The sequence below is a fragment of the Condylura cristata genome, unplaced genomic scaffold (genome assembly GCF_000260355.1).
Source record: "Condylura cristata isolate star-nosed mole 26May11 unplaced genomic scaffold, ConCri1.0 scaffold00011, whole genome shotgun sequence".
In the NCBI taxonomy this organism is placed as follows: Eukaryota; Metazoa; Chordata; class Mammalia; order Eulipotyphla; family Talpidae; genus Condylura; species Condylura cristata.
This window is the reverse complement of record NW_004567112.1, coordinates 53,408,074-53,425,145: the sequence shown is the minus strand read 5'-3', so window position 1 is coordinate 53,425,145 and position 17,072 is coordinate 53,408,074. Positions and strand designations below refer to the sequence as shown.

At 39.4% G+C, this 17,072-nt stretch overlaps 2 protein-coding genes across 3 annotated transcripts in view; one reads left to right on the top strand and one right to left on the bottom strand.

The window, feature by feature from the left end:
* The window catches only part of PAPSS2 (3'-phosphoadenosine 5'-phosphosulfate synthase 2), a 76,577-nt gene that overhangs the window by 43,657 nt on the left and 15,848 nt on the right, over positions 1-17,072 (bottom strand). The gene's annotated exons all lie outside the window — the stretch shown is intronic.
* On the top strand, positions 9,758-10,021 carry LOC101628150 (60S ribosomal protein L37a-like). Its single transcript, XM_012723944.1, has one exon. The coding sequence runs from the start codon at positions 9,758-9,760 to the stop codon at positions 10,019-10,021; it is 264 nt and encodes an 87-aa protein (XP_012579398.1).

The window sequence follows — 17,072 nt, the reverse complement described above, 5'->3', positions numbered from 1 at the left end:
AGGGATCAAATTCATGCTGCAATGGCTGCGGACACCGTCATAGTGCTTTGCACTACTAGGGAGGGCCCGGAATTGTTTTTTTTTTTTTTTTTTTTAGCCTAAAAAAATTCTTTATTCATTTTGTACAATTTCTCATTAAGGAATTGATCTGTACCTTTTTCTTCTTTGTTCTAGTAATCATCTGATTGTATTAGTATGTGTCTAATTTAACTTCAGCTAATCTGTATTTATAGAAAGGGACTACAAATTACTAATACAAACTACTAATTATAGTATAAATACTAAAATTAATGCTATTTAGTTTTTTTATTTCTCCTTAGTTGTGGCTCAAAGGGTCACTGGATATATTTTTATGTGATTATCTACATTCTTTCTCTTTTCAGTTTCTTTTACTATAAGCCACCCCTTCAGGAAGTGGAGGAATGGTTTTTTTAAAAGTCACCATTATGACATAAACCACAAGCTGATGCCTGATGGGTAAGAACCTGACTGTTGTGAAAAAGCAAAAATCAAGAAAGTACAAAAATATAGTTAAGTTACCTTAAAGAAATTTTACATGGCTTTGCTTATTAAAACAAAGTATTAACTCCACTCTCCCTCCCCCAAAGCATCCAAAACCTATGCAAATATTGGAAAGCCTAGAATGGCAGATTCAGGTTGCAAGCATCAATCTAATGTTTGACATGGGAAATAAAGATGTCTCTCTCTCTCCCTCTCTCACTCACCCTCTCTCTCTGTGGTAATAGACTTGGTACCAGAGGTCTTCTAAATTTAGTGCATCCCACCTAGAAGTAACCCAGAGTCTGTAAAAACATGGGTTCTCTGGACAGGAAAGGCAGACCCTGTGGAGTCTTCAGGGCTCCGGGAATCCAGTGTTTCCCAGAAAACCTGCAGAAACAGACTGATGACACTGGAGAACTTTGCAGCCTCTGTTCTGAACCACTTTTCCTTCCTTTGAATAGTTTCAGGATCTTCCTACTCTTCTAACACATCACGAACTATAAGAACATGCTGTGTTCTCTGCTTTCCATCTGGCCTTTCTGTCCATACGCCTGAGTCTTTTGCTCACAGTCACACAAATGGAAAAGTTAGGAAGAGGGTAAACTAGGTACAAGGCTAGGGAAGCACCGTACTGTCTTTTCAATTTTTCTCTAACTATAAATTTGTTCTAAGAAATCAAGTCACTTTCTAAAAATATTGCAGTTTACTGTTCACATTCACATTCACTTTAGCTCCTGCTCTGCTGGATTTTTATCCTTCCTAATCTTGAATAGCTGATTTTCTTACTTCACTTCTTATTAGGGTTGTTTGAGAAATCAGGCACCACAGAGTAAAGCAGAAGTGACAGAGAAATAAAATGACAAGGTTGTAAAGCATCCATCACATCCATTCCTTGACCTAGAAGCCCTTCCTCTTCCAAATGACATTTAGATTCATTTTTATAACACTCCTGAGTCATGTTATTCTTATTTTAAAACTTTCAGCAGCTTCTTAGTAACCACAGAATAAAGTTTTGATTCTTAGCTTGGAACTAAAGGCCCTCCCTTAGCTGGCTCCTTTGACCTGTCAGCCATGTTTTCTAGTCTCAGTTGTAGAAAATGGTTCAAGATGGAGGCCTACTCAAGGTTTCCTAAGCCTTGTTCTGGCTTTTCACATTCTCTCAGGTAGGAAGAGCTGACGCAGACCTGCATACCAATCTCTACATACATAATTTTCTATAACCTACAGACATGACCTGTTCTTCAGCACAAATTCCACAAGTTTTGCCTACCCAAATGCCTCCCTCCTAAACTATTATCTGTGTACTTAGCTCTTACCTATGTCTTGTTCATTTGTTTTTCTGCCAGTTCTGCTTCTCTTCACTTACTCAGATGTTTTAGATTTATGCCTAATATTATACATACTACTAGATTTAAGTCTTATATTTTAGACTTCACTGTCAACCCTGCATGAGGGGGGCCATGGCTTAACAGCTTTGATTTCTTGACAGGGCTCAGAAATGATTTGGGTTTTAAAGTTGCACCATTTAGAGTCAGTTCAAATTCTGGCTCCATTAAAACCTTGCAGGAGTTAAGCCTAATCTCTCTAAAGCTCACAAAATTGTAAGCTTTTAATTCTTGCTAACTGTTGCAAGGATGAAAGAGAATTAGCAAATGTGGTATCTTTGGCTCCATGGAGTGGTCAGGAAAGGTCTGCCAGGCCTCCCTGGCTGGGGATCGAACTCGTGCTGCAGTGGCTGCAGAGAGCTTCACAGTACTGCACTTTAACCCACCTGGAAGGGCCCTGACGTGGATATCTTAAACAAACTCTGGTTCTTACACAATGACGTATTTAAAACTTGAATATCACCTTTTTGTTATGTGCTAAAGTCTTCCTAAAGTGAGGCCTACTATGTCCCAAACTTTCACAGACATCATTACAGAACACAGCTCAAACAGTTCAAATAAAGTATATAGAGCTCCACTTATAAATACATTTGTAAAATATTCTTTGAAATGTGCATTAAGAACCATGTATAACAATTTATAATTTTAATTCTCAAAAGTATCCCCTATTCTAAAAAATGTATAAAATGATATAAAAATAAACTATTATATATATTAAAAAAAAAAAGTTTCCCCTATTCTTTGAGAATGGATTAAGCTGATATGACCACATTTCAGTTAGTGTGAAACCCAAAATCCAAAAAATCACCTAAATCCAATAAAATATCAAACTGGACACTTATTTAAGTTACCTTTGAGTAAGTCCAGTAAGCCAGATATTCTCTGAGCACAACCTTGAGTTATTCTACTGTTTTATCCTTTGCAAATATGACATAAACAATCCAAAGCCAACTCAAACATGTTATTGTGACTAAAATAGTCCTCCAACTTGAAAAGGTCTGAAATCACCATTCTGAAAAGTTTATATCAAAAAGCTGGCACTTTCGTATGTTGCTTTCTCTGGGCTAAAGAACAATGAAGTTAAAAATTCCTCTGCTACACTGCCTGTAGTCTGCACACAGGGAGGCTGGTTTCTAAGGATAAGAGAGGCCACCAACCCCATCAAGCTCTGCCGTCAACAAAAACACTGAACTTTGGAGCTGTCAATTCCTGCCCAGTTCAAAGACATTCTTTATTGTGTAATATCTTGATGATTCAATTAAGAAAAAGGAAACAAGATCAGAAGGCATGTTCTCCTATTCAATCATCAGCTGGATTCCAGAAAAGGAATTTGCCTTTGTAAGGAGCAGAAGGCAAAGGCCACTTGTGAAAGACTCAGCTTAATGCCTTTCTCAACACTAGTCATTAGTTATTAAGAATAGACAATTCTGGGCCTCCCTGGTGGGGGGGGGTCTCAGTGCTACCACCAGCCACTGTGGCCTAAGTTCCATCATCTGCCAGGCAGGTGACCTACATGGCACAGCAGACCTCTCCTGTCTGGTCTACGGCTCCCCCAGGCATTGTATTTCAGTAGATTTGCCTGTTCTGTTCCCCACTCTCTCGCTGTTGAATCCTCTCACCCCCCTACCTCAGACCTAGACCCCAGTTATTATATGCATAAACAAACAAACAAATAAATAGATAAAATCTCTAAAAACAACAACAAAAGATTCTAATACACTGTAATGAGATATCTGTGCCAAGTAGCATTAAATAAACCACTGTATATGAAGTGTTCAAAATTATGCCTAATCAACATTTGCTATCAGAACCCTCACTGACAAGTTCTTCAATGTTTATCTTACTTGATCTCTTTCCCTCGCACACTCCCATTAGTGAGGTTGCCCAGCTGTAGCTATTGACACAACCTCACTGCTACTCTCTCGCTCATAGCGGACTGCAGTCCCTTGACCCAAATAAACCAGACTGAATCAACTAGAGTCCTTAATAATTGACATGCACAAAACAGACACTCTGTCAGCTATGTACTCAACCTTTGACTGGAGATTCATGTGGAGTCTGAACTAGTATTGGCAAATCGAGGCACTGAAACAACAACTCTTACCAGTCAATAATCCCTTCTATTTTATCTCATTGGCCACTATTTTCTGGAAATTCTCCCTGTGCTTTCTTGACTCCTCACCTCTTCCTCTCAGGCTTCTGTACACATTCCTCTTCCTTCACCTCCTCTACTACCCTTAGGGTTCTTGTAGTTCTGCCTCCAGCACCCTCTGCTCTTCCTCACAGCCCTAGTGAGGCTCTCCTCTGTTTCCCACGTCTTTCTCTACCATGCTGTGGGTTGCCAAATCTCTACCTTCAGATATGCACATACCTGACAGGTGTGGTTTCTCAAAACCATTGAAACTCAGCACAATCAAGGCACAGTCCTTGTTCCGGTATTCATCTCTTGCTCCTTCTTCTCTTCTTGCCTACACTTCTTCTCATTACTTAAACTAAAAGACACCCTATTCCTTCTTCATTAAAAAAAATTAAATCGCCAAATTCTGCCAATTTTCTCTAAGAAATGTCACTCAAGCCACCTCACTGTTATACATAACTTATTCCTCCTAAGAACCTCCCTAGCACCCTGCAAACTGGACTTAAAAATCCCTGTAGAAAAGCCTCCAGGACTTTTTTTTTCTGCTTCATTTATTGCCTTTATTGGCATCTAACTCCATGAACCAGTCTCACAAATCCCATGCACAATACAGAACAAATATTTTTCTTATGAGTCTAGGCTTTCACTCACATTCTCCTGGCTTGCAATGTTCTTCGCAGGTACCTGTCTGCTTACTCATTTATGAAGGTGTGGCTTAAACGTTCTTGGGAGGCTTCTGCTAATCTTTCCATCGTCTGCGGGTGGGACTTGACATTTGAACACGCTGTATTTCTTTTCTACTGGAATCCCTTTCCCAAACTGACTTAATTGTATAAATCTGATGGAGCATTTGTTAAAAATACAGATTCCTAGAGATTCTGACTTGATTGGTCTGGGGTAGGCTTGAGAAACTGTACTTTGTTTTAAAAGTGCCTCGGATAATTTTGATGCTTAGGGAAAACTAGGGAACACTAAAAATTGTAGAATACTTAGGTTATTTTCTGTCCTGAATTGGCTGTACCCATATTTATTTGAAATCCTACCTCTGAAATATTGTAGGCATTGAAATTTTACTGAGTAAAAAGGATGTATATTTACTCAAACTAATTTGTCAACCCATAATAGTTGATAAAAAGGATTTAAAATTCTTGGTCCCAAGCTGTTAATTGCTAAAAACAACTACATTTATTCATCTTGAGAGACTGCAGTTTTACAGCCATTTCTGAAATCTCAGACATAAAGTGTAGGTACTTTTTCCAACAAAACCTAATACCCTACATTAAGATCATGCAGCTTCTACACATTACCTTGAAAATAGTGAAGAGCAGGTTTATTGGCAGAAGGGTGGTTGAGATGGAATACTGAGTCTTGGGGAGAACATAAGCAGGACTATATGAAGACAGTGAGAGAAAGAGAAGGAAATTTCAGAACTGAAGAAGACTGAATTCAAACATTGTAAAGTAGCTGCATCTAACCCCTCTATCAACCAGTGAATAAAATGACTTCATGTTTCTCTAGAGGGAGGATTAAGGTAAAGGCCAAAGATTTCACTCTTGCAGCTGGTATGCCTCATAGATTCCACAGAGGAAAGAAGTATTTGGAAGAAAAGCATGAAGTTCTACAGAGAAGAGCCTGTATTTTGAATTTTTATAAAATGTCCTTAAAAATGTATACCTGTCTCCTAGGTATCTACCCAAAAGACACAAAAACACTGATCTTTCCTTGAAATGTTAATTTATAAGCTCTCCTTGAGTATCTCTCAGGAAGAAAAAGTATTTGTGAGACTTTTCTAAAAAAAAACACTGATTTAAAAAGATACCTGCACCTCCATGTTTATTGCTGCTTTATTCACAATTGGAAAGACATGGAAACAGCCCAAATGCCCAAAAGTGGATTAAAAAGATGTGGTACATATAACACAGTGGAATATTACTCAGCAACCAAAAAAAAAAAAGAAGAAGAAGAAGAAGAAAGAAAGAAACACATGTCTTTTGTAGCAACATGGATGGAACTGGAAAAGATCATGTTTAGTGAAATAAGCCAGAAAGAAAAGGAAAAATACCGGATGGTTTCACTCATAGCAGGAATATAACGGAACAGGCGAAAAAAATAATGATAATGATGAACAGCTATATATCAGAGACATTTTGTGGGGGTGGAGTGGGGAAGGGGATCAAAAACAGTAGGGGGAGGGAAATGCACTGGACTATGGTGATGGCACATGGGTGATTTGGTGATGGGAAGCCCAAGGGGACTGTAAATGAGATGGAAAAATGATGTAAAAATAAACTATTATATATATATATATATATATATATATATATATATACATTAAAAAAATTTATACCTACGTATGTACACAAACACAAACTTTGTCATTAAAAAAAAGAAAATCTGACCTCTTCCTGGTGGTGTAACAGATTAAAGCACCGCATCATGCTCTCCGAAGCCACTACAGCATGAGTTTGATTCCTGGCCAGGGAGCTGACCCACATTGCGCGGCAGACCTCCCCTGATCCACCCGCTGCTCCCCTCGGCAGTGTATTTTGGGACATCTGCCTGTTCTACTCCCCACTCTGTCGCTGGTGAATCCTCTCACCCATCACACCTCTTGCCTGTACCCCAGTTCTGTAAGCATAAGTAAATAAAGGAATCTTTAAAAAGAAGGAAAGAAAGAAAGAAAATCTTCCATCCAGATTTGAAAAATATCAAAATTGTTTCTTATTTTCCAGGGTAGGGAACAAGGTGCAGGGCCTGTCTTTCTACATAAGGTCATCTGGCCTCTGAGAAACTCGAATGCAGGTCTCCTTCTCTACTATCTCTATTCATCACGCCAAATTTCCGACAAACTTCTATACTTATCTAAGCTGGTCAGGAAATGATGTAGCAGCAGATCATCTGATTTTCTGACCAGAGAACTGGAGAGTGGCTGGCTTTACTTAGGACCCTCCATTCCCATCCACGGAGAAGCCAAGAACGGATCTCCTCTAAATTTCCTAGTGTGGGGTTTCCCGACACAACACTAGGAAACAGATCTTTCCTTGAAATGTTAATTTATAAGCTCTCCTTGAGTATCTCTCAGGAAGAAAAAGCATTTGTGAGACTTTTCTAAAAAAACAAAGTATGAGTTGACATTGTTTTTTCCACACACAGAGAAGTCTCAATAATTGAAAAGAATTTCCCATTACAGGAAAAACAAAATAACAAGAAAAACTGCAAAACAGCCATATATCACATGGCAAAAAGTGGAACTTAAGCAATAAAGCCAACAACACACCAAAAAATAGGGCCCCATTTGAGTCTACACTCTATTTCCCAGGAATTTGGATATGTGACGTGAATGGATGAGCCAGCTGAGGACACCCCTATACTCTGGGAGGAAGGAAGTCACACGTAGTCTTATGACAGATCTGTCTCCTGGTCCAACTCCTCAGTCTCAAACTTGAATCCATTCGAGCAGCAAAGGAAAGATAGAAACAGATTAAAAAGCTGTTTCATGAAAGAGCTCAGTTAGGTGCTGAGGTGGCAGAGAGTTTGGGGTCCCCAGTCAGGCGAATTGGGCGCAGGCCTTTCTAGATCCCGTGTAACTTGTGGTGAAAACACATTCTAAAGCTGCACAAAAGTTCAGTTTCCCATTTGCAAAGTGGGTGGAATAATGGCACCTATCTCATGGGGTAGATACAACACTGAAAGACAATGGCCCACCTTTCAACAGCAGTCTGGTAAAATCAGAACTACCAAACAACAAGAATGAACACACAATAAGGATGGGTCTTAAAGACATGAAAGCTGCGCAGATTGTATAATCTGATTTATCTAAGCCTGAAAAAGAAGCACCACAAATAATCTACAGTCTTCAAGGCCAAGCAGATATCCTGAGTTAGCGCACTTGACATGTCAAACCATGAAAGGAACTCTCATGAGGTTGTTTTCATAGAAGCAGAATGACTCCTGCAACAATTAACCTATTAATCAAGTCTAAACCTAGGTTCCATCATGAACATCAAGCCATCTGTACCAAGTGAAGCCATTGTTATTTGTGTTGAGGTTAGAAGACAAACAGCTCATAAAGCGGGTGTGGCTACAACTTTCCCTTTTAGTTTCCTCTATGAGGGTAAGTGGAGGGGGCTGGGTGTAGTCAGAGCTTCAGAGGGAAAGCAGGATCAGGATGAGACTTAAGTTTCGAGACTAGGATTTTTTTTTAATGGATTAACCTATGGGCTGGTTTCACTCTTCATTAATGAGGCACTAAAAACATCACCCAATCATTTTGTTGATTTTGTAGATAACATATATTGATACAATATAACTATAAATGGATTCACAATGGTTTATGCCCTCTGCATATCAAGTCACTATTTTTGCCCTTAAATAGTATGCAAGAGATTTCATCTAAATAAGCAGACAGATATTCTGGTTTCTCTTCAGATCGTATAGATCTTTCACCTTTTTAAATAAGCAGACAGGCTTTAAAACCCTGGTGGATCAGCGAGTTAAAGTGCAGCACTATGAAGCTATTGCAGCCATTGCAGCACAAGTTTGATCCCGGCCAGGGAGGTGACCTACAATGGTGCAACAGACCTTTCCTGTCTTGCTCACTGCTCCCCTCAGCAGTGTATTTCAGTACATCTGTTTTTTCTCTGGTGAATCCTCTCACCCCTGCACCTCTAGCCTACACCCAGTTCTTGCATGCATGCATAAATAAATCTTTAAAAATAAAGAAAGGCTACTAAGGGCCTGAGTCTCTAGCCATGTGTTTAAACCTTCATGAATTAGCATGAGGATGAAATATTTCTGGCCACAATTTCTCAGGACTGTCATGCAGCAACTTTGCACACTAATGAAAATTTATTCCACAGACTCTGGTTCTTGTTAGGTGGTGGAAACGGTGACTGTCAGGCACATTCCCTCATACATGCACATATTGTAGAACCATCATGATGCAGGGCAGCCACATAATTTGGAATACTCTGCACATAATTACAAGCAGTGTCTCAGGGTTTACAGTTGTTGCTATCTACCCCATTCCTTGGATGAAGAAGAGAGGCCTCCAGATCACTCACTGTCACTCAGCACAGACAACTGGTTTGACTCTACCTTTCAAGCTCTCTGTGTGACCCTGCTTTCCAGATAAACTCCTCCCTCTGACTCCCAGGTCCTCTACTTGGCTATGCAGAGTAGCAATAAAGAAGCACTGCAGCCTCCCCTAAATGATGGGCTCTGCATATCCTCCAGTATCGACACGTTCAGCAATGGCGGCACTTGTTCAGATGGCTTGACATGATGGTGGAACTGCTCTTTACTATTTCCTGATCATTTCTAGTGACAAACTCCTTTTTTGTTCAAACATGTTTTTAGATGCCATCCTTCATAACTTTCTCAGATAAATATTCTGTGTGATTATCATGCATGCTCTTTCTATTGCAAGGACTTAATCTCTCCCATTTTTTAATGTTTTATTTATTTCTGCATATAAAAACTGAGGTTGGCCAGTGGTGCATGGGAGAGGCCATGGGGACAGAGGTGAAACAGGTGTGAGGATTCACCAGAGACAAAGCTACTTACTGAAATACACTGCTAAGGGCAGCAGCAGGCTCCTTGGCCAGAATTAAATTCAGGCTGCAGTGGTGATACCACTAAGATTGAACCCCTTGGCCATCAGAGAAGCCCCTCAAAGCTATACCTCAAGAATGGTGAACAACTCTTTCTGGGCGCTCACTTAGTTTACGGCGACATGGCCAAATGCATCAAGAAGGTGAGGATGGTTGGTAAATATGGGATCCGTTATGGGGCCTCCCTCAGTAAAATGGTGAAGAAAATTGAAACCAGCCAGAAAGCCATGTACATTTGCTTCTTTTATGGCAAAAGCACTGTGGGGATCTGGCACTGTGGTTCCTGCATGAAAATGGTGGCTGGTGGTGCCTGGACCTACAACATCATTTCTGGTGTCATAGTAAAGTCTGTCATCAGCAAACTGAAAGAACTGAAAGACCAGTAGAAGTTCTACAATTTGGAACATTGCAAGCCTTTAGCAAATGGATTAACTTATGTAAAAAGAAAAAAAAGAATGGAGAACAACCAGAATCGATTTAAGGCAGTTTTATAGCCCTAGGAAGTCATTGATATACATCACTGCTGTACACTATAAGATGTCTTGTTTGAATATTAGATATGTAATCTTTTTCAAAAACAAAAGTTTTCTTGGTTCAATGGAAAAATTAACCTTTGTAACAGGGTGGTCCCCAGGAAAAGGGGAGGTTCCAGGTTCCCTGCCCCACCCAGAAGGAGGGTGGAGCTGAACAGAGAAGAGAGGAGTCTGAGGAAGAAGGAAGCAGGATGGAGGGCCAGAAGGTGACCTAAGGGAGCACACAGAGCAGAGAGACATATGAAGAAACTGTGTTTGCTTCTTGGTCCTGGACTGGTTAAAGCAGATGTGAGTGAGAGGCCATAGGGAAGTTCATTATGGCAGCATTTACCTTGATTTTGATTTTGCTCTTTTCCCCCCAGTCTTGTCTAGCCATTTCTGACCCTTTTCTATGGGTCCCAGCCATAGGGTGCTTTAGTCTTGTGGCAGGCTTTCAGGCCTTGCTTTAGGCCAATCCCTTTTGGATGGACTGTTACCCACGAGGGGATGGGTAACTTTGTGTGTTTGATTTAGAAACTATATTCTTTGTCTTTTCTATACTGCACACTAGTTGTATTAAAGTTCCTTTCCATTAAAGGTCTTATATGCTTTGTCTTGATGTGGCAGATGGCAGAACCCATTTACAGCAGGCAGGTTTGTGGGTTCCATGGTGCCCTCTCTCCGTGCACTATGTAACACCTTCAGTGCTGATAATGTCAATTCAAAGGAATTCAAGTGTTACTGAATTATGGGTGCCTATCTGAGACCCTGGTCTCTTTGTATACTTGTACCAGTGAGGCTTTGGGAGAGGGCTAAGGTGCTACCCTTTCTAGCCTGAGACTCACAGAAAAGAGCCAATTCAGAAAACCATGAGCAAACAGGTCTTTTATGTACATAACTAACCAAATGAAAATTTGAATCAGATGACAAGTTCGTGCTTCCTTTTCCTTCACCTTCCCTCCTGTTTTTCTTTCTTCCCTATTGCCCTCCCTCTCTTTCTCCTTCCTTTCTCCTGTGTAGGCCTTTGTTACACATGGATTCCTCTAAATTGACACAGTAAAAATATAATTTGAAATGCATGGATGTCATTTACATTCTCCAACATTACACTTTCTCTATTATTTATATAGATGTCACATTTCCTGGCAACTAGAATACCAGACCTTTCGTTCACACACTAAGGATGACAAACATTTATTTAACTAAGATTGGTTAATTAAAAATGTTGAAAATAAGATTTCATGACATATAATTCAGTTGAGCGAGTGCAATAATGCAGTTTGTGTATGATTTGTGCCAGATGTTATTTTTTTATGGTCAAAACAGCAGAGTCAACCCACCTCATTTTATCTACTATAAAAATCTGAAATGACTTGAAGCACTAAAAAAACAGGAATGAAGTGGTAGTCAACTTCTCACCTAAAATAATAAACTTGGTTCATTTAACTTCAATCTATCATGTAAATAAGGAGCTAACCATAAATGATGATCATATCAACATTTCACAAAGTTTGTTCTTCAGATTGTCTCGTGAGATAAAGTTTTCTTTGAAGAAATAACGGGTATTGGCCAAATAAGCTTGGGAAACATTTACAGTATTGGCAACAATATGGATTTGACCTTCTGGTAGAATAAAGTAAAACAAAACTTACTGAATAGAAGATTTACCTTCTTTTAAATGTTTAAGTGGTTCAGCTTCATGTTGCCCCCCCCTGAGTATATATTGTCTATGAAATCCTGTACGGGGCCCTCCCTTGTGGCACAATGAGTTAAAGTATTGCACTGTGAGCCTGTCCACAGACACTACAACTTCAAGTTGGAACCGTGGCCAGGAAGGTGACCCACCTGTCCTGCCTGCTGCTCCCCTCAGCAGTATTTCAGTACACCTGCCTGTTCTGCTCTTCACTCTGTCATTGGTGAATACTCTTACCTCCCCACACTTCTGGCCTGTACCCCAGTTCTTGGATGCATAAATAAATAAATCTTAAAAAATCCTGTACAAACAAATCCTTAAGAAGGAAGTACTAAAGAAACGGATTTTTTTTTTTGTAATGTAGAACTTCTCTTATCTTGTGTATGCTATTACAAAAACAACGTTTTTTTATTATTACGTTATGAGTTAGATAGATAATTAAACATCATATAAAAAAGTTATCCTTGAAAGAAGGGAGTGTAAGGGGAAGAGAGGAGTCTGTATAAAGTGTTTAGAACCTCCCCACTACCCACTCCCTACCCTTTATAACCCACTCTTACAGCATAATTATTCTGATCTAATAAAACAAGCAACTCTCAGGCCATATAGCCACATGATTTTATATAGCTAAAGAACAAGTCCCATTATTTATACAACTTCAGTGAATGATGAAATGGGTCACTGAGGAGGTTCAGCATTTTGGGGTCACCACATTCCATTAGTATTCACCATAAATTCACCTTTTGTGGAGGTTAGTTTGCTTCTGAGTAACTCTTTTGTCATTCAGTGGTCAATTTCTATGAGCACCCTTACTTTGTTTAGTAACAGTAAATTCCTTCATCTGTATAAAAGAGTTTATAATGTGAGGATACTTCTGTGCTATCGTTGTACGTGATCTGCACATTCCTGTGAGGTATCAGTCTCAACTTCTACCTTGGTGTTCCTTTCTCTGCCTATTTACTCTAGTAAAGGTCTGTCTGTTTGAGTTATAATTTACTTTTCATAAGATCACAAAATGAGCCATATTTAATTACTTCTTTCAGTACAATCAACTATTTATAATTGTCTTCTCACTTTCTTACTCTATTTTTTTTTAAAGATTTATTTATTTGTGCATACAGAACTGGGGTACAGGCCAGAGATGAAGGGATGGTGTAGAGACAGAGTGGGGATCAAAACAGGCTGACTGACGAAGTACACTGCTGAGGGGAGCAGTGGGCGGGTCAGGAGAGGTCTGCCACGCCATGTGGTCACCTCCGGGGCAGGCGGGAATCGAACTCATGCGGAAGCTGCTTTAGATTCTCAGTGCTGTGCTTTAACCCGCTGCCCCACCAGGGAGGGCCACTCTATTTTTTTTTTAAGATTTATTTATTTGTGCATACAGAACTGGGGTACAGGCCAGAGATGAAGGGATGGTGTAGAGACAGAGTGGGGATCAAAACAGGCTGACTGACGAAGTACACTGCTGAGGGGAGCCGTGGGCAGGTCAGGGGAGGTCTGCCGCGCCATCTGGATCAACTCTGGGGTGGGAATCAAACTCATGATGAAGTGGCTTTAGCTGTTTAGTGCTGTGTTTTAACCTGCTGCATCACCAGGGGTGCCCCCATATTCTAATTTTTAAAAAAGATTTATTTGTTTATGTATACAGAATCAGGGTAAAACCCAGAGGTGGGGGGTTGAGAGAGTTCACCAGAGACAGATTGGGGAGCAGAACAGGCAGATTGATTGAAATACACTGCTGAGGGGAGCAGCAGGCAAGACAGGAGAGGTCTGCTGTGCCCTGTGGGTCACCTACCTGACTGGGAATCAAACTAATGTTGCAGTGGCTGTGGATAGCCTCACAGTGCTGTGCTATAACCAGTTATGCAACTAGGGAGGGCCCATAAAATAAATCTTTAAAAAAAAAATGACAAATGATCTGGTCCAAAATCATGTGTCTTCTTCAAAAGACTTCTTGTGTCGTTTACCTAGCAGTGTTCCAAAATCCTTTGTGTCCACTGTTCAGAAAAGCCTCAAACTGGAAACCCAAATATCTATAACTTGTAGATGGATAAAGAAAATATGACATGTCCATACAAAAGAATTTTTATGGCTTCTCAGCCATTAAAAAAGAATGAAATAATGATATCCATGACAATATAGATAAACCTTGAAAACATTTTATAAGAGAAAGAAGTCAGTTATAAAAGACCATAGAATTTATGATTCCATTAATGGGGACTGCCGAGAAAAAGGAATTACTTGGAGACAGAAAGGCGACTGCTGGCTTCTTGGGGTTCAGGATAAGAACAGGAACAACTCGAAAGGAGCACAAGCGATCTTTTTGGTGATGGAAATGTCCTTACCTTCTATTGTGGTAATGGTTGCTCAACTTTGTATAGTCACTAAGAATCTTTGAATTATAGTCACTGGATGAATTTTACACTATGAAAATTATACTTCAATAAAATTATTTTAAGAAGAATCTCTCACTTCATTCTTTGATGAAACCTATTTTCATCTATTCTCTCATTCACTATCTCTTCAAATTCTTGTAAAGTTTCCAAAATATGTAAGTTTTGTCTGTGACCTAGACTAGATATAATTTATTTTTACACTAACATATACCCTAAAAACTAAAGAATCACCTGTTTGTAGTTTTTTTAGCTTGATAAGACTGTTTGGTAGTTTCTTTAGTTTGATAAGTTTAGTTTCCAGATTTCAAAGCATTGTGTACAATGCTCACAAATGTTGAAATTGAGGCTTTCAGAAATACACAGCTAAAAGAAATTATGGTATATTCACATGACAAAATATTATGCTCAACTGTCGCACTAATAATCCTTTGGGTTTTGTTGTGGGGATGTTGTCCTATGCATTTTAGGAGGATTAGCAGGTACTGTTCCCACATCACCAGCTGTGACAACCTGAAAATGCCTTCTGATCTTGCCAAAAGTCCCCTATGGGGCAAAACCACCCTGGTTGAGAAGCACTGTGACACAGCGGATGAGAATAAACCAATCCAACCACATACAAACAATGGGTAATATTGATGATTCTCACAAGTGTAACTCAAGGGCAGAAGAAGTCACACAAAAGAGTATATGAAATACGATTCCATTTACATAAAGTTCAAAACCAGTCAAAAGTAGTTGAGTTGTTAAATCAGGAGAGAGTGTGTAACTGGAAGGAGCTTCTGGAATTCAAGCAATATTCCATTTTGTAATCTAGGTGCTGGTTACACGAATGTATTCACTTCACAAAAATTATTTGGGCAGTACACTTAAGATTTATGTATTTTTTTAATGTTTATTATACTTAAATAAAAATTTTAAAAGATTGGGCCATTGCTGCAATTTAAAAGAGGGCATTGAGGTATGTCAGGAGGGACTCAGCACTTTTCTAACAGAATGTTAATTCATCCCTCCACAGGCACACCGTGATTCCTGCTCTGACTCCTGAACTGAAAGACAGAAATCCAGTGTGTTCCACCAATGAATGACAACTTGTTCCTGGAGTATGTTGTTATCCTGGTGTCAGAACCAATAGAGCCCCTGTGAAACTAAGCTAAATGAGACCAAATAAAGGAAGGTTCACTCTAGTGTTAAAAAAATAGTGGGCCTAGTTTCCAAATCTGAGAGTATTACAGTGCTGGAGGTGGTAACAACTGTTATTTGTTAGTAGTGAAGAACCAGTTTGCAGATTCATTCATGTTCTCATTCTTGCCTGGGTCCTTCCTGACCAATAACTGGCCTTGCAGAGAGGACCAGGGGCCAGAGTGGGGTTTGTCCCATAATGATCTTTGATCCAGGCAGAAAACCTACCGGTGACTTAAGACTTGTCTGTAGCTTGAGTCATCTAATTTTTTAAACCTAAATATCTGCCTTAAAAGTCTGCATCTCCTTTCATTCACTGATTAGGAATGAATAATCTCCATGAAAATAAATTCAGTTCATTAGAAATGAACAATCTCCATGAAAATAAATGCTCAATAAGGGAATGTGTTATTATTTTTAAACTTAATGACAAAGTTGATCAAAACCTATAAATAGATAAACCAAAGCAAGAAGTCTATTAGCTTGGGTGGAAAAAGACACAATGGTTGAAGCATAGTGACCTGAGCTAAGCTGTCAGGGATCTTAATAACCTTTTGTTCAGCTCCTGGAATGCACCTTAGTTCCTGGTATGAATCTTGCTTCATGTGAGACCATGTACCTCCTTGAGGCAGAATGGACTTGGGAGGGGGGGTCTCATGACTACTGACCCTTTATTCACTCTTTGGTGTGCAACTACACAACTGGCCCCTTGGTATGAAGCTGCATCATAGCTGTCATGTACAGCTGCCAATGCAAACCCACTTGGAACCTTGTAGAAACTGAATGTGTATACAAGCTCTGACTTATTACAAACAGGGTTCAGCCTTTGGATGTGAAACTGCTGAGTCAGCACTGCTACAATTAAACCTGCTTTTTGTTAGCTCTGATAATCTAAGTTTCCTTTATGCCATATAACATGGTTATAAATTAACTTGATTCACTTGAGTAATTTAAGATGACAACTATTCTTATGTCAGTGCACACCACTTTTACCTATGAGATAGTTACATATTTTTTCCAGTAATACACATTAAAAAAATATTTATTTATTTTTTTTATGCATACTAGCGGGTAGGTCAGGGTTGGTAACGGAAGGGAGATGAGACAATTCACCAGGGAGAGAGTGAAGAACACGCGGATCTACTGAAATACACTAGCTCTACTGAAATACACTAGCAAGGGAAGCAGTAAGGCAAAATAATACTCACTTACACCAACAATTCACAAAGAAAAGTCAGGCACATTTTTGAGGTATCTTCAATATGGGCGCTTAATACTCAAGTTCGTCAAATGTGACAAAAGAATCCTTTCATATTTAATCAGATTCAGTAGTGAGGTCTGGAGACTAAGATCAAAACCCTACAGTTACTTACAAAACCGGACCACTCTTAATTGTGATGTAGTGATGGAGCAAATTTCCAGGGAAAAAGTCACCACAGCCAAGAACAACTAAGAAAAAATGTTTTCCAAGTCTTTCCAGAAAATTGCCTGCTCATTAGGTAATGGTAAAACAGGACAAGGATGGCAAGCTTTTAAACATTACAGCTGGAATATTTAAATTTTTTATAAAGATTTTATTTATTTGCACATACAGAACTGGGGTACAGGCCAGAGGCTCAGGGGCGGTGAGAGGCTTCACCAGAGACAGAGTGGGGAA